Genomic DNA, 23,175 nt, shown 5'->3' with positions numbered 1-23,175 from the left:
AGAGAATTCAAATTTAAAAACAAAAAAAAAATTGTTAATAACGTTAGACTAATGATGACGGCAGTGAAGTAATTGATTAAAATAACATGGGAGGGGGTAATGAAAAAAAAAGCCTCACACACAAGGAGGAGGGGATAAACTAACTGGCCGGTGTTTGCGATGTTGTCAAATCTGTACGTTACCACTTGCAAGCAAACAACACATAGACACGACGTTAACTACACGAGCTTGTTGCTAAGGCCGGTACCCTTGTTTTAAATATGAACAGCTATTTCCATTATTCATCTTACTTTCTAAATATATAGTTTATTATTAAAATACGTATCAATTAATTTGTAATAATTTTTGCAATCAAAATTTAGCAAACAATTTTTAGTTAATTAACAAAACAAACTTGAACAAAATTCTAGCACACTTCTTAGAATTATTAAATCTACTAGAAACTTTATTATTGTAAATATGCCAACTTATATTTAAACTAAGTAAACAAACAAAACAGATTAAAATATATAGCTAGCTATGTTTGCGGTCTAAATTAAGTAAACAAGCTTAACAAAATTCTAGTTATTTTCTTAGAAATGTTAATCTTATTAAACACAGCCAGCAAACTAACTTACGCCACACCCCAATGTTATTTAATTTCTTTTATTATTTTAAACGTATGAAATTCAGTTGGATTCATAGCAGAAACATTGTAAAAGGATTTCTTTAGTTTTTCACAGGTTTTCTTTTAAAATTAGTGTAACTTGTTTAAAACAGCACTTTTCCGACACTTCAACCCGAAAAATTATGAGTTCCGAGTTAGAAGTAAAGTTGCAAAACAGTAGGTTAAAACAACAATTTCTTTTTAGTGTTATATAAAAATTTAGCGTCGATTAAAAAAATTTCTCCATTATATTTCAAATAATTTTAAGGTAAATTAAGTTTGAACAAGAGTTATAATAAAATATAGGCGTCAATGAAAAATATTTAGTAAAATGTCAATATTAGATGAAAACGTCAGGCAATGCAAATGTTTTCGTTAGGAATCGTTTTAAATGATTCAAGATTCAATTCTCATTTGAAGGAAACTTGAGTTATTTATATGCTAATATAAATCCCAGTCAGAGTTAACTGTTTTTTAATAAACTCGTTACTTTTCTAGTAATTAAACTGATATTATTTAAGCCGAAGTTTTATTCCTTATTTATATAATTAAAACAATAACGGATGTGTGGAAATAATAACAAAAAAAAAAAAGATGTAAAAAAGAACATAACATAAATAATGAAAAAGAATACACGATTGCAATAATTACATAGAATTACAAAAGCTATATATCTATTGCATTATGGACAATATTTGTTTAAATAAAGAAAGTCTAACTGGGTAGGGGTGGTAAAGCAATTATGTTGAGTACGCCATATTGTTTTGAACAACTTAATATTGGGGCGAATCGTTTATTTTAAATTCAATTCGTTAATAAATAAAAAAAAAATAATAAGAACAAGAAAAGATTTATTTTACAACACAACATAATTTTAACGTTTATTTAAAATGAACTTGGAGAAATATACATAAACTACGTGAATTGCAATTGTTCTAATAAGGGGGATTAGATTATCTTTAATTATAAGATTAATGAAAACTATGAATTCAGAAAAAAAAAACCTGTTACGCCTGCGCTATGAAGGTCAACACAATAACGTCTGAAAATTAATCTACTTTAACTGCAAAATTAAAAACTGGGTCACAAGACCATGATTCTAAAAAAAGACTAGTTCTTAATTTATAAGTTTTAATTTATAGTTTAATCACAACGAATATTATGCAGGCGAATAGCATTATAAAACCACCAATAATCAAGCACAGGACATAAGCTTCGAATTATAATTTTAAGGGAAAAAAAGGGGGAAAAAAATTTAATACAATGTAAACGTATATTTTAAATTAAAAAATAAAAATAAAGCATATATTAAAAAAGAAATTCAGAAAACTAAGGAATACTTTTAATGGGGTATGTAGGTTACTGTAGTATGTAGTATATAATGGCATTGGTAGGTTATAAAGTAAAGGTTATGTTTAGTCCCACCACTATGCAGGTAATACAATCATCCATTATTATTTTTTTACAATTTTGGGACACAGTTAATTTTATGTAAGACGATATCGCCACGGATTTTTATAAATTATATTTTTTTTAAAGCATATATTTAATTGTATTGAATTAAAATATAGAAATTAAAGTGCTGCCAGCAATAAAAAGCTAGGAATGAATAGGAAGGTAATATTAAGGTTATAATGGATAACCATTAAAGTGAACGTATATAAATTACTCTTACTTTCGTCGTGGCTTTTTTTCACATTTTAATTTAAAAGGTTGATAATGATATTATTATCTTTATTGTGGAATGGTTGGAATTTATTACGAATGAAATGCAAGGTAAAGAGAGCGTATGTGTATGTGTGCGTAACGGTCAGCCAATGAGGGACTTAGGGCGTATCCAGACCATACCGATCAATGCCCGACATCTCTTTCTAGCTAAAATTGGGAATATTCTTTGTTCAATTCAAAATATTAATATATACAAAGGGAGAAAAAGGTAATAAAAAAATTTTACATACTGTATGCATTTGTCCCAATTGCCAATATGAGAATAATATTGCTCTAAGCATTCCATCCATGTCAGGATTGGCAATGGCAGCCGCAATAACAGTTGGCGATAAAAACCTATTCGGTCAAGAAGGTGCAGCATCTCGTCTGGACGATTTTGTTTGTTCTCCCGCTGGGTGTACATTTGGACACATAACAAGTAAATAGAAACACTTTAAGTTACTATTATTTTTATGGGATTTTACTCACGCCTTATACGTGAAAAAAAAAAAACAAACTTTGAATTAAACATGAATAGAGAGATAAACACATTTAAACAGAAATTTGTATTAGCGAGAAACACTGATCACACTCACACACACTGGTAGCAAGAATTAAAAAAAAGAAACCGTCCGTACACATTGACGCCGGAACGGCCACACTCGAGCCGACCTCGAACCAGACTGATCAGCTGAGTAGAGGTCGCAGACAGTATACCCCCACCACAGCATTCCCCACTACTTCGATCAGTTTTACTGTCTACACAGACGCACCACACTGGTATTTACCCCCACTACATTACTCTTACCGTTATGAATGAGATTACTCGGTCGAAGATCCAACTTGCCTTTACTACAAGGCTTCTCGTTGTTCCCACTCAACGCCCCGCTTGTAAACTATTCGCCCGCTTTACTAAACCACTTTATATCTACTTCCTTTCTTTTTTTAACTTTATATATTTAATTTTATTTATTTTTGATCTTTATTTTCTTTATTCAATCAACAATTTTACTTTCACGAATTACTTCTCAATTTTTGATTACTAAATTGATTGATTTATAATACAATTGAGAGACAAATTGGACTCAACTAAATCGATTTCCCTGACATCTACCGGCATTTATTTATACTTAGACAATGACAGTACATATAAAATTTTACTGCAAAATCTACACTGTCATTTTGTAATTTCCATTAAATTAACATTTCATAGCTGTTTTTAACAATTGCAGTCGTTTTACGCAATTACTTTATTTTAACCTAAATATAAATATACAAATAAACACTATATAAAAAATATTAATTACACTAAAAATTTTGTTACGGCAAATATTAAAGTTTTACATACATCTTTGATTAAATACATCATAGCACGTATGTTTATAGAGACGTGAAAATATATACAGGGTGACCAGAGTTATTATATGCTCCACCCAATTTTTTTTTTAACAGCGGGAAATTTCGAAAAAATAAAAAACACGTATTTAATCATTTTTAGTCTAGTTTATTTTTAGTGACTGACCAATTTTATTAAACCCCTGTATCTCGAGATACAGCATCCAACTTTTGTTTTTCAAATGGAACGTTATATTTTTTTGTGCATATATTTATAGTATTTGAGCTCCTAAAAAAAACAAAAAACAAAAATTTTGAAATCGGTTAGGTTTTTCAAAAGTAATGGTAATTTAAAATATGAAAAACAACTTTCAATTTATTGTCAAAATTACGTTATTTTTTTTTTAATCTGTTCAAACTGGGCACAATCAACGCAAGCTAAAACATAGGCAAGCCAAAACTCTGGACTCCCATGCTTTGCTTGTAGCAGCACTTATGGTGGCGAAGTCAAGATCTAGGCAGGCTAGAGTTATTCGACGTTCAGGTTGTTTTTCCTACAAACGTTTGATGTGAAGTTTTAGAAAATCAACTAATCGGCCCCATACTTCCACAGAGAGAACTTAACTGGTGTAAGGTATCCAACTTTTTTGAAGAGACATTTTGCCAGTTTTGCTTGAAGATGTTCCTCTACAACGTCGGCTAGATATATATTTTCAACAAGATGGTTGCCAGGCACATAATGCGAAAGTTGTTCAAGGTTACCTGGACAGAAATTTCCCTGAAAAGTGCTTAGGGACTCATTGACCCATCCAATGGCCACCTCGATCTCTGGACATAACCCCAATGGATTATTATTTGTGGGGATATCTAAAAAATAAAGTGTACAGTAACCTTAATCCCGTGACTTCAGTCGATGATCTGAAAAGTTGAATAACTCTAGCCTGCCTAGATCTTGACTATGCCACCATAAGTGCTGCTACAGAGTGTAGATCTAGAGTTTTGGCTTGCCTATCCGTTGATTGTGCCCAGTTTGAACTGATTCTTTAGAAAAAATAACGTAAGTTTGACAATAAATTGAAATTTGTTTTTCATATTTTAAATTACCATAACTTTTGAAAAACCTAACCGATTTCAAATTTTTTTGTTTTGTTTTTTTAAGGAGCTAAAATACTATAAAAATATGCACAAAAAAATATAACGTTCCATTTGAAAAACAAAAGTTGGATGCTGTATCTCGAGATACAGGGGTTTGAAAAAATAGGCCAATCACTGAAAATAAACTAGACTAAAAATGATTAAATACGTGTTTTTTATTTTTTCGAAATTTCCCACCGTTAAAAAAAAATGTGGGTGGAGCATATAACTCTGGTCACTCTGTATATATCCACCCACCCGCTTCTAAAATCCCCCAAAAATATTATTTTGGGAACATATTTCTAATTACAGTAATTGTTTTTATAAACAGTCAATTGTATGTCAAGTTTGATTAAAAACTATTGCAAAAATTTTTCTTAAAAAGTATATTATTCTGCAAAGTCGACAAAGACATTCATTCAGTCGATTGATTTTCTTCAAGAATTTGGAATTGTAGTAATGCTTTCTCTTTTTTTTTTTTTTTTTTCTCAATGCCCTTGATTTTAATGCAGGTGATGAGAAATTATTTTTTACAGTTCCTCCAAGAACCTTCCATCCCCAAAACAAAATTACGGGGAAAAAGCTAAATCAAATGTGTGAAAGAAAACACGGCTTCAGATGCTTGTGGGTAGGCTAGATTATATAGATCAGCCCAACTGTTGAACTTGAGCTTCTTACAGCCTCAATGTTCGGTGATGGACAGTGTTGTAGTAACGCACTTTTACTAAAATTTTACCCATTCGAAGCAAGTCCACCGTTACAAATAAAAATGCCCGTATTACTTTCTTATAATAAACTAATAAAATTCAAAAATAAATTTTATGCAATAATTATTAAAACTAAGGTAGAAAACTAATTAAAATAAAAACAATTGGCCGACATAAACATTCGATATTTTACAAGTCTAAGTAACACATCTGTTGCATCAATGTTACCAACCGCAGCATAACAGATTTCCCTTCAGTACGAGGCAAAACGTTATTAGTTAGTGAGGGACGGACACACAAAGTGAGAAGAGTTGAGAGATATTTAAAAGTACAAGCCTGAAACACCAGAGTGAGTGGTAATATAAAAATATAATAGCAGTGGTGAACAAAAGGCGTGGCTATTCAATATATAAGGCACACATGCGCTTCCTAGTGCACCTTATTGTAAACCTGATAAAAATGGACAAGAAAAAAGAAGCGTTATATTATTTTTAAGTAAAAATTGTTTCCACTATATTGAGCGGCCATGTTTGTTTACATAAAAGCTTACGAGTTTGGTTCCCTGGTGATATTTAAACGAACTTCTAGAGTAATGTACGATTTTTTTTTAATTTTTTACTTTTTTTATTAAACATATTAGGGGAAAATGTTTTACTGGACATAATCCAATTGTTACAAATATTACTTTAAGGTTTAAAATATAAAATACACCAATTTTACCATTCTAAAACTTTTTTTCGCTCTAAACTTATAGGAAATACATAAATACATCCATGAAGTTTTTATTAATTACTATAAGTAAAAATCTAACCAAATACTAAATAAAAACTAGTAAAAATAAATAAATAATCTTAAAAAGAAATTACGATGTCGACATTAAATATTGAATCTTGTAAAAACCGAATGAACTTTGCCAAGGTTTGAAGTGTGCCAGTTATTGATCCTTGAAAAAGGGACTCCCAACGAATCAAGGAGGCTATTGTTGATAGGGGCAGAGGGGAAGAACCCAGTAGAAGGAAATGGTTAGTACTACCGTCTTATAATCTAAGCCTCAAGAGAGTGGGGAGAGTAAGAAATGTTTCACAGCATTTAATTTTTTTTTTTTTACTTTTTGTTCATTTGTTTGTGTTGTAGGTAAGGTCCGGATGCAGCTGGTTTTTTAAAACGTACTCTCTTAACTTCCTTTTAGAATTATTAGATCCTGAATATTTATAACAATAATAATAAAAACAATTTTCCTGATAATAATATTGTCAAAATCTTATTTGCCCAAAAAGTATTAGCAATAACTACAAAATTAATTATTTAAATTAATTCGAAAAAAAACATCAAATAAACTTACAATTAAGCCCAAATCACGCTCCACAAACTTACCTAAAACAAATAAAACATAATTATTAAATATAAACATAATCTACGATAATTTTCACAAGTGTAGATAATTTTTCTAGTAATTGTGTGTACATCAAACAAAGAAGTCTAGTTTACATAATTCCAAGAGCTGATTTTAATTAGATAATAAATTCACGAACACTCAAATGGTTGAAAGAAAATTTAAATTAATTAAAGTATTTAATTTAATTTAAGTAAGTACTTAATGAGGCAATTTCATGAACACTCATTTAGTAAGAAAATTAATTTTTGAGATAGGTTATGTTCAACCAATAGATTCTCTTAGATTAAAATATTTAAACATTTTTTTTTTTAGTTAATAAAAGATTTAAAATTAAATGCTCAGTAAAATAATTTCATACGTTATAGCTACAAGATGTATTGTGATTGGTTGAGATCAGTGAAACAGCACCAATATGATTGGCTGTTGAGTTTTATTATCGTTAAAATGCGTCCTCCGGATTGGTTGAAACGATATAAATGTGTAAAACATGATTGGCAGTTGAGATTATGAGTTTGAATCTGCCTGGCCCTTAGATTTTCTTTTCCTAGAAGCTTCTTTCAGCTCACTGTTCGGAGATACCAAGACTTTCTATGGAAAGAATAGTGATTTCGGATGCCAAACAGTATGCTTAAAAAAAGAAAGATTCCAGGTTTAAAATCCTAAGTTGTTGTCCAGCTTTAATTTAAAAGTAAACAAAATTTTATACGATTAAATTAAATTTAAACACCATGATTATTATTATTATAAGAATGTCAGCATTATCTGAATTGAGGCTCTGACCTTGGCAGTAAAATGTGTAGTAAACAATTAAGGTTTTTAGTTAAATTGATTTTTTTTTTATTTTTATGTTAACGAATTTAGCCGAACTTAAACGATTAAACGGACTCGGAAAGTTTTTATCTAAAAGTTTGTGTGAAACTCTCGTAGCGTCAACTTTACATTTATTGCAGTTCACTTTACTCCCTCCAGATGGTGCAAATGTACATTTTATCTAGATGGAATTCAGAAAGAACAGTTTTTAAACCATTTACTTCAAATTTTAGGCACAATCTACCACCACTTTAACTACAGTATTTAATAAGATTTAAAGAATGAAAGAATGGTTGCGGGTGCATTTGTATTAAGAAAACTTAATCAATATTATCTATTTGTAATTAACTACATGTTCTAATTTATTTTATTAATAAAAATTGGATTTCCATTCATTGATTTTTTTTTTGTTATGTATGTGTATAATTATGTATAATATATAAAAAACAATAAATTGAGAAACATCAACATTTTCAAAAACATAGCACTATGAAGAATTTTATAAATGGCTGTAGGAGCGGGGGCAAGTTTATAATATTAGTTTTGTCACAAATTGGCGTCATATGGACATGCGTCCTACAGTTTTAAAAGCTGTTACTAGCCCCGTACGTATGTATATGTATGTATAACACTCATACTATAAAAGAAGGGCGTGCGTTCAAGGACTTTCTTCAATACGTACATAACGTAATAACCAACTGAAAATCTTTATATTGCCTGGCAAAAAGTAAAAATTGAAATGTTTGCTAAATGGTTAGTATAATTCACAAATACACTTACAATATTATTACAAACATTTAAAAAAATGGAAAGGAAACTATGTATTAAAAAGGTTCTATTCTATACAATGACCTACTTTGTGCGTGTGCATATAATACATACATCAAGTTAGCTTGATTTTATTTGTGTGATGTTTGTAAAAATATACTTTTATAAATTAATTTTAACTTTACGTTAAACAATATTTGTACAAAATTTGTTTTTATTTCAATATAAGTTTAAATTAGTTTGGATTTCAAGGTCACTCATAAACGAGGTGAAACTTTTTAATTTAATCTTTAAATTAATAAAATATTATTTTAAATCTACATACTTATAAAAAGTTAGAACGGGCGTTAACTTTGAAAGCAAACACATATAGCTGTTTTTTAAATTCTATCATGCAAATATCTCAAAAATCGAAGAAAGCTAATAATGTGAATTTAGTTTTTAATAACTACTACCACTTCTGACATTCGACTATTTAGGTCCTGCTAAAGAGTAGTTGCTGAAGCAGAGTATGCTTCTAGGGGTTCCTCTAAAGTCTTTATCGTCAAGGACAAATGAAGACGATGGATATATGGTACTGGACAAGAAGTAGTTATACTCTTTAACTGATTCTGTCAGAGGATAGACTGTCTCTGAAGCAATTATTAATATGCAAAGATAGGTTTTCTAACAATATATTTGTTTTTAATTAAAAGAACTTTCGATTACATAGTTTAGTCGATTCTATCAACTAAAATAATTAAAATAACTTTAATTTAAAATAATTAGTTTGCCGTAAAAGTTAATTAGAATCGATTAGGCATTATTAGATCTTGCAATTAAGTCATCACTTTAATATTGCAAAACAGCTGAAACATGTTTGCGATTTTAAATTGATTTTTATTATTACTAAATTGTATTATTTGTGGCAAAAACGCGAATTCTTTTGGATTGATATTTTTCAAGGTCATACTATCATATTTTCTTCTATTATCTTTTAAATGTTCTTTTGATTAGATATATGTACATATATTATTTAAAAAATAATAATAATAAAATGTAAGTGATCTTTTGCAAAGAATCTTCTTTATATTACCCTAGATATTCGTTCTATTTTGAGGATCCACAAAATAAAAGCGTGTAAAGTAAAATGTGTAGATATGTCGACCACGATGCTGCCAACCTTGTTCACCTAAATTTCCCTTCACTGGTATACCCCACCCCGTCCACTCTTGTCATTCCCGCCTTTATTCCCTCTTCTCCTTCTTACCCGTCAATCGGACCTGGTGTGAGTGTGTGTGTCTGTAAGAGAGACCTAAACAGGGAGCCATCTCCCGCGCCTTCCTCCACCACTTGCACTATGTCCTCTGTGTAAAACGGGTCGATAAGCCTCACTCATTCCAATTCCATTCCCCACTTAGTCCATTTACCACCAAAACATCGTACCGTCATCTCTTTCTCTTTCAGTACACCCCATATCCCCATCGGCAACCTTTTCCATCTCTCTTCCTACATTACTATTGCACCTATATACTTTGTCGTCATTGCCTTACTATTTCTAACCTCAGCTTCCGCCATTTTGGGTCAAATTCTGTACTGTACCATAGCTTAGTTCACGCAGACATTTTTCATCACCTACAGCCTTGTAACCTTTTCGACAAATACATTGTGTCTATTTAAAAAATTAAAACCATACATTCAAAAGACATATAATAGAAAAATTCAAGAATTTTATCTAAAATATAAATACTAGTATTTTCAAAATTTATATCACCCAGTCGTGAAATAATTTTTTATTCCATAACAGCAAAATAGCATTTCGTGTACATAGTCTAAAAAAAGTGAAAAATGCATTAAGTAATACAACATTTTGATGGATTTTTGCTTAAAAAAAAAAAGTAATAGCCTAAATAATAATCAAAAACATATTTTGAGTACTTAACTGATTAAGAACAAACTGATTTCGTGAAAATTCTGATCAATATGTTCATCCAGCAAAATCATTCTTCCGTTTTAAAGATTATTAGTGAAAAATACTTCTTTTTTTTTAATGGTGATGTAACTTGTGCTAAAAGTGGAGTGGTCTTTCGCAAGAAAATCAATCAAAAATTTTTCCATTAATTTTTTCTTTTTTGGAAAAATGACTTGATTTAATGCGCTAGCCCATATTATTCAAGCTTCAGTATTCCTTGATAAATGGCGTGATTGTCTCGGACAATCATTATTAGCACAAATAAGATATCTATCATGTTTTTCAGTATAAATATGTAAATGAAGAAAAATGAGCCTAACTTAAGAAAAAATCTCAATTTAGTATCAATATTCATTCTGATGGAAATTGTAAATTTTTCGCATCCATAAAAACTAAAAAACAAAATGATTTTTAATATTTAATTAAAAAGATATGAGTATTCAGGTGTAGATGTTTTTAAAACCCAATTAATAAATAAATTATATATTTTTTTTAAATCAATTAAACTGGTTTTAATTAGAACAATCAAAACTTAGTTTGTTACGAAAAACTTATTAATTAAGTAAAAATGTAATTAATTTTTGCTATACAAATTGATTTTTAATGAAATAGTAGAAAAAGAAATCACATTAATAAATGTGTCAGCGTATTTGTGTAAGCGTAGTAAAAAGGCCAATTTAAATTGAGCAGCGAAGAGCAATCGCACATAGAGCGTGACATATGAGATCTTAACAGTTATGTAAGGCTGGCTGAGTTGTTAGTGGGCCACATAATATATATATATACACAGTGCACACTCACTATGAGCAGTTTGTAGTGAGTGGGGATATAATACAAGCCCAACACACACCGAGCTAGACAGTCTAGAAGAGAGATGGCGAACGATCTGTAGTGGAATAGTAGTAAAAACACAGACTTGTCCTGCCGGCATTGCATACCCTTAGCGCCGTCTCACTACCGCGGTCGAGGCCATATGCGCACGCGCAAATACACTACACTTCCCTTCTATCGTATATAAGAGAGCCCACCTTACCTCCTCACACACAATAACAAGCTTGCCGCACACATAAACATTTACTCTATAGGAGCAGAGAACATAACCGGCTGTAGTGTTTTCATTAATATTAGGGCTTATATGTGCGCATTCTTTACACATTAATTTTAATATTTAATTTTTGACACCAAATTTTATACTTTTTCTTAATATAATACCATGCGAGTGGATGTATTACGATCGGGAAATATCTATTATGACCAATCCATCTATGTCCAATTTTTTTAAATTTTTTTGGGTGTGTCACCAACATTTGAGGTCATTGGCGCTTGGATAGCAACAAATTGAAGCACTCCACATTAAGCATACTCTTTAACAATACGACTTTGTTGAGGTTTAAAAATATAATAATTCCTATAAAAACTTCTCACAATATTTTACCTACGGTCAAAAAAAGAATATAAGTATGTATAATAATTATTTAATATAAAAACATAACAGGTAAAGGTTAGCTCAGTGTTTAGCGTATACGGGATTTCAATACAGAGATCACCGGATCGAATCCAGCTGTTGGCCTTTAGATTTTTCTCTTCCTAGAACATTCTTACAACTTACTGTCCGGGTGATTATAAATATTGTCTGTAACGAAAGAACACTTTCCATAGGATTGAAAAAAAAAAATCTCGCCGACTTAAAATTGAAAATAAAAACATCCTAATTGCATTTCATAATGGAAACAAATTACTAATACAACTTAACTTAATTACAAATTAACTTAAAATGCGTTTCATAACTTAGGAAACAAATTACTAATACAACTTAACTTAATTACAAATTAACTTAAAATGCATTTCATAACTAAGGAAACAAATTACTAATACAACTTAACTTAATTACAAATTAACTTAAAATGCGTTTCATAACTTAGGAAACAAATTACTAATGCAACTTAACATAATTACAAATTAATTTAAATTAAATTGCTCAAAATTTAAGTTTATTAATTAGTCCAACACTATTGATTTAAAAGTTTCTAAGTTTCTTTGCTGATTTGTTCAAATGATTAAACTCTTATCTTTGTAAAGTATTTCATCAGAAAGAAATAAATACGACATTATGATGTTTGTGGAAAGTGACTTCACATTACAGAGAAATATTTTCTGCTACTCAAAACCACTTGGAAAACCCTGAATTCTACTGCTAGACAGTTGTATGAAAATAATATTTTTTTCTAACTTTAAGAAAGTTTTGATTTGATTAGCTGTGGCAGTGTTACCATAGAAGACAAACTTAAATTAGAAAATCAATAAATATAAACACGAAATGAAAAGGTAAGTTGATGTGTATGTATTGCTTAATCAATATTGTAAATATTTTATAGACAAGAAAACTACTTAACCTCCATTTTGAAACAAAATATTAATAACCATAAATAAAAAAAATAAAAAATCTAGACAAATTGAATTTTTTTAGATAAAAGCAAAAAAACTACATAAATGATTGTATTTCTATATTATAAGTGTCGATATAGTATTTTAAAAAGCGGCATTATCTAGAGAATGACATTGAAAACAATAACTTCTTTTTTTTCTTTTAATTATATAATCAATTTAAAAGGAGGAAAATAAAGTAGAAAAAGCAGAATAAAATTTCCACATTTAAATTATCGTTGTCAATTATCAAATGGTATCGATGTTTTATTAAGAGAATTATTTGAAGCGTTTATTTAAGATAATTCTGCAATTTTGTTTCAAAATTGAAACAAAAGTCTGCGATTAAAATAATCACAAAATTTTATTTTAATTCAATCATATCTATACAATTTATTTTTTTAAAGAAAATAGTTTTTTCTGGGTGTTTTTCATGAAAAACTAGATAAAATATTGCAAGTAAATTCACTACAATTAGTGTAATCAATAAAAAATTTAATCCATAAATATGTAATAAATCAATTTTCCCGAATTCCGTTATTAAGAATTCTTAAGAGAAGTCGAGAAAAAAAGTTTTAAAAAAATCTAACGGAAACTATATTTAATGATTTTATAGATTCTTGGCTTTTATAGATTTTTATATTTTATAAATTTTTGATTTTATAGATATTTAGATTTTATAGATATTCAGATTTTATAGATATTTAGATTTTATAGATATTCAGATTTTATAGATATTCAGATTTTATAGATATTTAGATTTTATAGATATTCAGATTTTATAGATATTCAGATTTTATAGATATTCAGATTTTATAGATATTTAGATTTTATAGATATTCAGATTTTATAGATATTCAGATTTTATAGATATTCAGATTTTATAGATATTTAGATTTTATAGATATTCAGATTTTATAGATATTTAGATTTTATAGATATTTAGATTTTATAGATATTCAGATTTTATAGATATTCAGATTTTATAGATATTTAGATTTTATAGATATTCAGATTTTATAGATATTTAGATTTTATAGATATTCAGATTTTATAGATATTTAGATTTTATAGATATTTAGATTATTTAGATTTTATAGATATTCAGATTTTATAGATATTTAGATTTTATAGATATTCAGATTTTATAGATATTTAGATTTTATAGATATTTAGATTTTATGATATTAAGATTTTACAGATTAATAGATTTTTATTAATTGATTTTATAGATTTATAGATTAAAATTATTATATTTATAAATGAAATCATTTTAAGAGCCCATGCCTTTCACCTGTGAAACAATAAAATGTAAAATAGGAGCTATTTCGAAAGATGGGCCATTGAAGTGTACTGGGTGGGTGGTGAATATACGCTGTGGAGGTGCTTGAAATCTGTGACGTAGTGTTTAGTATAGAGAGCATTAAGATAGGTAGCGCTCTTGTTTTTCTATTAAAAGTAGTTTTAGAAATCGCCACTACGTTGTGCTAACTGTTTATGCCCTGGTCCATCCATGATTCCTCAACATTTAACTGGACGAAAAAGAAGAAGAAGAAGAAAATTTCTCTACTTGCAATTAACACTAAGATTTGCGAATGTCCAAGGGTATAGCAAGTTTCTTGATCAAAGGCAAAGACTAGTAGTATTTTAAACGAGATCAAAAGTACCTTTTTTATTAGAAAAATGAAAACCAAGGCCTTTATTTACTAATTCAAATTAATTTGTCAAACGTTTTGGCTACTAATATAGCTAGCGAGAGGAATATCATTGTTAGAGATATACTCGGTTCGAATCCAGCTGCTAACCCCTTAAATTTTTAGCTCCTAGGAGCCTCTTACAGCTCACTGTCCAGTGTTGTCTGTAACGAGAGAGCTCCCGGTGCTAATGACTTCAAATGTTGACGCGCCTTAAATTACAAAAACAATTAAATAATTAATTAACAAGTACGCTAAGAGAAGCTGTAAGGATAAACTTTTGGCACTTGCAAAGTCAAAATCGCCATCAAATTCATCTTCAGGGGTAAAAAAATTTAAGTTTTCTCAAAAGGCAAGTAAATAATAATTGTAAAAAAATGATTTTTAAGCACAATCATCAGCGAAATGTTTTATGGAGGAAGAAATTAAGAGTTAAAAAATAAATAATTATGAACAGCACATATTATTTATGGTAAGTTAAAAAACTAAAAGAGATAAGGAAAAGAATAATAACGTCTGAACAAATGATAATCTACCAATATCACAAAACAGATTGTCCTTTAGTATGTGCAAAATGTCATCATATTGGGTAGTGGCACATAACAAATAAGATGCCAAGGTCGTAAAAATTAACCTATCAAATAAAGCAGTATAATAATATGCTAACCGTTTTAAATAAAAAAGAAAACCTACGTATATTTATCTTCAATGTTTAAAGTTTGAAAAACTCTATAAAAATGTAAATAATTTTTTTTCGTTTTTGATTTATATTATTTGAAATTTGCAACGAGTAAATATTGACATTTAGATATCGTTTACTGGATATCAAGGAGACATACATACAAAATGGCAGACGTCACCTATACTCCTGGGCAGGTAATATGACATTTTCGTAAATAGTTCAATTTGAGTTATATATTTAGATTAGATTATATACGAGGATTGATCAAAAAGCCTACGCCAACGTGACCCACTTGTGGGGTGATATCCACTTGTTAAAACACTTTTAGTACTTTAACTAAGTAGTCAGGTGAGAGACTCCTGGACAAAGTATGAAGCAATGGATTTTCCTTCTCCGAAGAATCGAATCTTAAGCTAATATAACCTTCACACTGTTACAAATTCGGGCCGTTTCATTTTCTTGACAGAACATGCTCAGCCTATTCTCACTGCTGAACCCAAGCGATGGATATGTGTTTCCTCGATCTCCATTGAAAAGGCCAAAGATCAACTTAAAGGTAGCCTGGGCTTGCAAGAGTAAACGCTTCGTTTAGGCAAGTTTAGGTGTGACCAACTTATCGCCTGTTTCTGTTGGCCTGGAATTCCTCCATACCACTTCTGCAACTTGTTAGGCAATCATTCTTTTGACGCCTGCTCTTATAACGCATTTTGCTACGCAACAAAAGCACTTAGATCTCCGGTTAGAAGTGAGAGGAACTACAACATTCCGAGAAGATGACGATAGCCGCACAAGGATATATTTTGCGACAACGTAAGCGTGAAAGCCTTTAGCAAGCTTTACGAAGTCCAACTGAAATGACCAACCACAATTTAACCCCATAAACCTGGGCTCCTAATCAAACCTGAGTCTTGGAAATCATCTGAATACCACAATAAACCGCCTGACAATGGCGGCTTTCGCTTCCAAGCTATCCAGAATGGAAACTCTGAAAGGCAAGCTGAAGCTATGTGGTAGCTTTACAGTCAGAAAGAAGAGCTAAAATCGGATTCGCCTTTAGCTCCTCACAAAGCTTTTGATATAACACCGCTGATATGGAGCTTGCCTCTTTAACAGTCTTGTTGCAAAGGTTATGTATAAGCCTCCAAGGCTGTGGCCACCCATTCCTATGAGTTCTTCGTCCAGGGTGTCCGTTAGGAAAACACCACATTGTGCCCATTAGCTCTACTACAACAGCTGAGACCATCGGCGCTTGGAGCATTTGATAGCGCTCTGCTGGCTCCCCGGAAAAGAGCGTTCTTACAGATAACACCGTCCATCGCCGGATAGTGAGCTGTAAGAAGCTGGAAGAAAAAATCTATGAGGCCAGCAGCTGGATTCGAACCCATGAACTCCGCGATGGAATTCAGTGTAAGCTAACCACTTCGCCTGTTTTTAAATTTTTATTGAGCTTAATATTTAATCTAATTTAACAGCTCTTCTCGCATCAATGAACATAATTAGAAATCAGTAATAATGAACATCAAAATAAAATTATACAAACTTTTTTTTCTGTTTTTAAATAATACTCGTATTTTAAAATTCCTAAATTATTGAGTAATGCAAATAGCCGTACATTTACTTTAAGTAGGCGGTGGCCAAGTACGGCAACGGAAGTTAGCGAGATTCCAAGGGTATTGATTTGGTAAAGTCTACTTGCCACATGGGTCAGCCAATGTTCGAATGTAATCTGTAAAAGAGATGCTGAGGTCGTCCAGCCCCCGTTGTGGCAGCACCATCTTCCAGGGTTAGTTGGTTTGCATTTAGTGTAGTAAGTTATATACATTTTTGGAACGGATAATCTTAACCATTAAACATTTTTTTTAATTTTTGGAAATTTTATTTAATTTTTTATTGTGGAAATAAGGTTTACTTAAACCCCTAATTTTGAAAAGCTTTAAATTCAAATTTTCTTTTGAGTCTTGTTTTTTGAAATTCACCAACCTTGTCTTTTTTGTCTTGAGAAACAATGTGGTAATCTTTTGTTTCACAACGAATTCTTTTTTTTAATGAAACAAAAAAGTAATGGAATAATTACGTTTTTAAATTCTTTGCCATCGAATGGAAATGCTTCATCAATACGACTGTTTGTTGCATTTTCTAAGTTTTTCTTTTTAGGAAGGAGATAAGAGTGATTCTGTGCGCGGAAAACAGAAGCATATTGCGTCTATTCCGTAATATTTAGATATCTCTATCTTTGTTTTATTCAATGTTCTATCTTCCGATAGAGTGCACTGGAGTATTATATGACACCTCCATACTAAAGTGCTGCCGCACTTTGGCCAACCGGTAGAGGTTTTTGGAAAGTAGTGGGGGAAATATTCCCCAAGTCTATGTATGTACGTGTTGTGTGTATATTTGTAAGAGGACGAATGATCAGCCGTAACCATGGTATTGAACGCTAGAAGTGTAGAGGTGGAGGAGCTAACACTGTTGGAGAAGAGAACAGGATAACAGGACAGCGAAGAGAGAATTTCTGTTATAGTTGGGATTTTGTCAGAGAGAGAGAGAGAGAGGGAGGAAACCGGAGACAGTTCCTCTCATTCTATCCTAGTATAATACAATCCCTCCCCGCCTCCCACTCTTCACTAACACGAAAACACTAACGCAGAAACAGGAATATCAAAACACATACATAGGGGCAAACGTACGTCTGCTTTTGCTGCTGCTGTTTAGAGCATACAACGGCGCACACGGTCTATCCCTACCCCTTTTGCACCAAGATCAACACAACTCCAGGGCGGTCGCTAGGTGGACCTTCTCCATCGCATCACTACAACCATCCCAACTAAAATTATCTCAATGCATTTACAAAAAAAAAAGGGAAAAAAATAACTAAAAAAATTTGCACTTCTTATTTCAACACATAATCTTCCAACTAAATGACCTACATTCTAAAAATCCCACTAAATTTGATGGTCTCTAAAATTCATTAAATTCAATATTGTGATAACTTTTAAAAAATGAATTTAGAACAGGAGTTAACATGTTGCCAGGCCTCCAAAATCAGTAAAAAAAAAGAGAAAAAAGCTTTGTACAAACGTTGGAAATCTGGAATCAGAGTTTTCACTCAACAAATTCATTTTTTTTTGCCCACAAACGTAATAATTTATCCAAAAAAAACTAACTCCAAACTTGAAATGAAAAATAATATTTAGGGTATGTTTATTATTAAATGAAGAATAATAGATTTTAAGAAAGGTATTATTAGCTGAGTGGTTAGGGAATGCTGGATTCCATCACTAAGTTCACTGGTTCGAATCCAGCAGCTGGGCCGATAAAATTTTTCTCTATTCTAAGGAGCTCCTTACAGTTCTGATTTGGATCTGAATTATAATATTATGTTATGAGGGCATAAAGATGATGGTCTTTGATGGTCGCATTCGACCTGCGTCACTGATTCTTCCTTACCCTTGTTGTCTAGATTCCTGCGAGTGAATGTCCTTATGCATGTTTACTTCTGAAAATGGTACCTCTGCCTCAGTAAAAAATGAAGTTGTAGAAAAGAACTGTAGAAGAAGAATTATCTGTATTGAATGGAGAATATCTAGCACAAAGGCGGTGCACATGCTTCAATTATTGGATATAATATTCATTACGAAGATCTGTAAGTGGGGAGAAGGACATGGCGTATGTAGCCTGGCTGATGACGGTGGATGTGAGATACATGTAAGTAGCCAGGTCCTTGTCCAAGTGCCCTCTCTCTCTTCTTGTTCCACTCTTATCCCCCTATTTACCGGGTCTGTCGGGCGCGGGTCGATGGGTGTCAAGTCGGCAGTGACTCCCACTTGGCAACACTGTGCGCTTCAACTCTCCACACTTCTTCTTCTTCTTCTTCTTCTTCATCGCTTTTTATGTGTGTGCGTGCGTTATAACAAGAAAGAGCCGGAGAAGCCAGCCCCATCTGGGTTGAAGAGGGGCTGCTGCTGTTGCTGCTTCCTCCTCTCCCCCCTCCCCTACAATGCACCGCTTCTCTTACCATGCCCAACTAACACAAACACAATCTATAGACCCAAAACCAAGAACTTTCCACTTGCTCTTTTGCTTTGCTGGGTAAAGGTTCGGCCTGCTTTTATACACCAATACTTAGTAGACAGGAGCGGCCGTTCTGTAAGAGACATAGGAGCTCTACCACAGCTCCTATAACACCGGGAAATCGGCGGCGGCAAAAGCACTAGTACATTCCTCCCCCTATATATATACACCCCTTTTACCCGCTCAGAATCTCTCATTCCCTTTTCTACTTCATCTCCACCCTTCAACCTTTCCTTTTGTACACCAACTACCTCTCCACAAACACAAGGGCTTACAGTTGTGCAAAGTTCTCCCACTATCAAACGGGGCGTGGTGGTTGTGCCGGACCAGCAATGGGACACAAATCATTAAATTGTAATTATTAATGCGAATAATTACTATTCCTCCTTTCTAAACCCTCAAGAGAGCATCAGCTAATACGAACACATCAATGAAAGCACGTCTCACAAAACTGCAAAATATTCGTCAAAAATGGCTTCACTAATTATATTTTCGACTGAGAGAAACATACCGATGTATTAACTAAACAATTGGGTTAAAAAACAAAAAAATGCTTATCAACCGCAAAAATTAACTTCGATTCTTTCTAAGGTTATGACTGTTTGGATATATCTTATTGGCTAGTTCAAATATACCCAATCAAAATCATCGTAACAATCAATAGTTCCACAGGAGGTTAACACACATTTTTTAAACTAGCTTCAAAAAAAAAAAAAATTCAAAAAATGTGCATTTTCAATCGGTCTGAAATTGCATTTAAAAAAAAAAACATTCTGATAAGTAAGATTTATCATTTATAAAATAATTTAATCTGATAAGTAAACAATTTAATCATTTATAAAATAATTTAATCTGATAAGTCTGAGATCTTTCCCAGTAATATTTTCTTAAGTGCTGTGACATAAAGTTAATAAAAAAAAAATCCTAAATAGAATAAGAAGATATTATCGATTGAGGTTATAATCAATAATGTGCTCGATTAAGTTTATTTACGCTAGAGTCAACAAGTAAAGAAATCGATTTGTTTCTACATGACAAATTAAACAATTTATCTAGACAACTTGTAAGTTAATATTTAATTACAAATTGCAATCAACATGTTTAATTAATTTTGTTGATTTGTCCTAGAGATTTGGAATAATAATTCGCCAAATTATTAAGTTATACCTAATTATATTAACTTTTTAAGGACAAAATTTTTAAAAATTTATATTTATTTGCGGATATACCTTAAAAAAAAAAATACAAAAAAATTGTAGCGGCAGATTGATCCGACTGAAATTTAGGTTTCATATGATTTAATCATTTACAAATTAATTCAATCTGATAATTAAACAATTTAATCATTTATAAAATTTAAAATGTTAGTCTAAGGACTACCACAATTTTGTTTTTGTTTGTTTTAACATTTAAAGTAACACTTTCTTTAAATAGGTGTAATAAATGTGATAGATCTAATGTGTTCAATGAATATACTTATTTAAAAATCTTTTGGACTCAGAGAATAGTAAAACGTATATTTTTAGTGAAAACTTAAAATTGAAAGTTCTGAACGGGCGCAAAACCTTCTCTTATAAGCGAAAGGAACAAAGATGTAAAAGATAAAACAGAGATAGAAGCAGTTTTGAAGCTGGAAATGCTTTCATTCTATAAATAGAACATTTTATGATTTATTATCAGATCTTATGATAATGTATTATAGTATCGTTACACATAGTTCAAACCAGTAAAGATTAGAGAACTGATAGAGCATCTTAAGGGAAGAAATATATAGAATTATTAATGCCAGGTCTCGAAACCAATATGTGCTAATCTCTTCTTAACTATATATGTTCAATAAGTTAGTCCCGGTTACCAGCGCTATTCGAACCACACAATCAAAAACCCAATCACACTTAATCTGTCCACGCCCTAACAGATCATGACGTAAACTCTTCATAAACGTCCTTCCCTTCATCCCTTCTTATACCAATTCCCAAATCATACGTCATCCAATAAAAGCAAATTTAATCTAAAGATGGTTGTAGTGGAAAATTTCGATTTTTTAAGTAAATTCATTTTATTACAGGACAGAGTGATGAGAAAATGTTATATGAGCAGCTCACACAACAGTTTGTATTCTGTTTATTTATAAGACTATTATTCAATAATAACAGATTTATTACCACTAAAATGAAGGTTTAATAAATAAAAAACAAAAAAGAAGCAGATTGAATCACAATATAATATTAGTAATGCATTATTAGGTAATAACCTTGGCGAATCACAACACAGGATGTAATAGATTTTGGTTAGTTTTGTTTCTTTAAATACCTGGCTAATAATACCTTAACATGCAATGGAAAGTAAGCATTGAATTAAAAGAATTTAGATTTAAAATACCAAAAACATAAAAAAAAATGTTCAACAGCCCAGGCAGAATTTCTAATAATTATGGGGACACTTTTAATCCTGACAAAATACAATCATAATTAAATAAATACAAGAAGTTAACCAATGAAACAAGAAAAGATTATTGCGTCGTACAAGGTCATCGATGTAAACAAAAGATATTTCATGATTGAATATTAATTTAATTTGAAACAAGAAGTTGATATTCATCATAGGAGTGCGTTTATTAATAAAAGTCACATTCAAGTATTAAATTGAATATGGTAAGTTTTTCATTCGGAAAGCATTTAATAAGAATAACAATTGTGTGTACACTAAAACGAATTAATTACTTTTAACTTATTATAAATTTGTATCCAAACATAAAACCAATCAATTTTTGTAATGGCCCCCAGCTTCCTTTTACGTAAGTAAGAGAAACATTTCGAAAAAATAAACCATAAAGTAACATTTCTTTTCTTCTCATAAAATAAATAACTTCTTTCTTTTTTTTATAGAAAATTATCTTTAAATTTAATTCTTATCTATATTAATTTAGTTTTACGTCTCGTTTTATTTAATATCAATTAATTTTGTCAATTAAAAAAAAAAAGAGAGAGTAAACCTTGCAAAATATTTAATTTAAATGAAAAGATGAGGTCTCCACGCAAAAAAAAGGGACGATCTTGTTGCTATGCTATTTTTTATTTTTATTTTTTTTATTTTGTTGTCTTATATTGTCTTGTATTTCCTCCACTCTGTGTGAGTCTACAACACAGCCACCCCCACCCTACCGCCAGGGGTCCTCCTGGCTGAGGTCAATATAACACTATGTTCTACTCCTCGAGCACACAGCCATCTGGATGTACACAAGGTGCAGAGCTATGCGAGTGCTAGCTGACATCTATTATATAAATAACTTTTAACCAAGCCCGCCTCGATAAACAGGGCGCCATATTTAAATTGTAACTTCCTTTTAAATTCTATTCTTCTCGTTCGACAATTTTTGTTTTCTTAATATTTTTTTCTAATAATCTCATTTAATACTTTCATTAATTTCTATAATTTTGTAATTTTAATTGTTTTAGGTGAAATAACCTCATTTAATACTTTCATTAATTTCTATAATTTTGTAATTTTAATTGTTTTAGGTGAAATAATCTCATTTAATACTTTCATTAATTTCTATAATTTTGTAATTTTAATTGTTTTAGGTGAAATAACCTCATTTAATACTTTCATTAATTTCTATAATTTTGTAATTTTAATTGTTTTAGGTGAAATAACCTCATTTAATACTTTCATTAATTTCTATAATTTTGTAATTTTAATTGTTTTAGGTGAAATAACCTCATTTAATACTTTCATTAATTTCTATAATTTTGTAATTTTAATTGTTTTAGGTGAAATAACCTCATTTAATACTTTCATTAATTTCTATAATTTTGTAATTTTAATTGTTTTAGGTGAAATAATCTCA

General features: G+C 30.7%; 1 protein-coding gene across 5 annotated transcripts in view; it reads right to left on the bottom strand.

The window, feature by feature from the left end:
- The window catches only part of Tlk (Tousled-like kinase), a 182,681-nt gene that overhangs the window by 35,697 nt on the left and 123,809 nt on the right, over positions 1–23,175 (bottom strand). The window contains exon 1 of one of the 5 annotated variants that reach the window (XM_074114462.1): positions 2,605–3,765. The exons of 3 other annotated variants lie outside the window; for them this stretch is intronic. In XM_074114462.1, coding sequence (XP_073970563.1) covers positions 2,605–2,664 — 60 coding nt within the window. In that variant the 5' untranslated portion in view covers positions 2,665–3,765. Of the gene's footprint in view, positions 1–2,604; positions 3,766–23,175 lie in introns of those variants that run through there. One more of the 5 variants, XM_074114463.1, reaches the window with a different exon arrangement.

This window comes from Rhodnius prolixus, unplaced genomic scaffold (assembly GCF_049639745.1).
Source record: "Rhodnius prolixus isolate KJV_2025 unplaced genomic scaffold, Rpr scaffold_7, whole genome shotgun sequence".
NCBI lineage: Eukaryota > Metazoa > Arthropoda > Insecta > Hemiptera > Reduviidae > Rhodnius > Rhodnius prolixus.
Note: the sequence above shows the minus strand (reverse complement) of the source record. Positions and strands in the feature narration are given on the sequence as shown.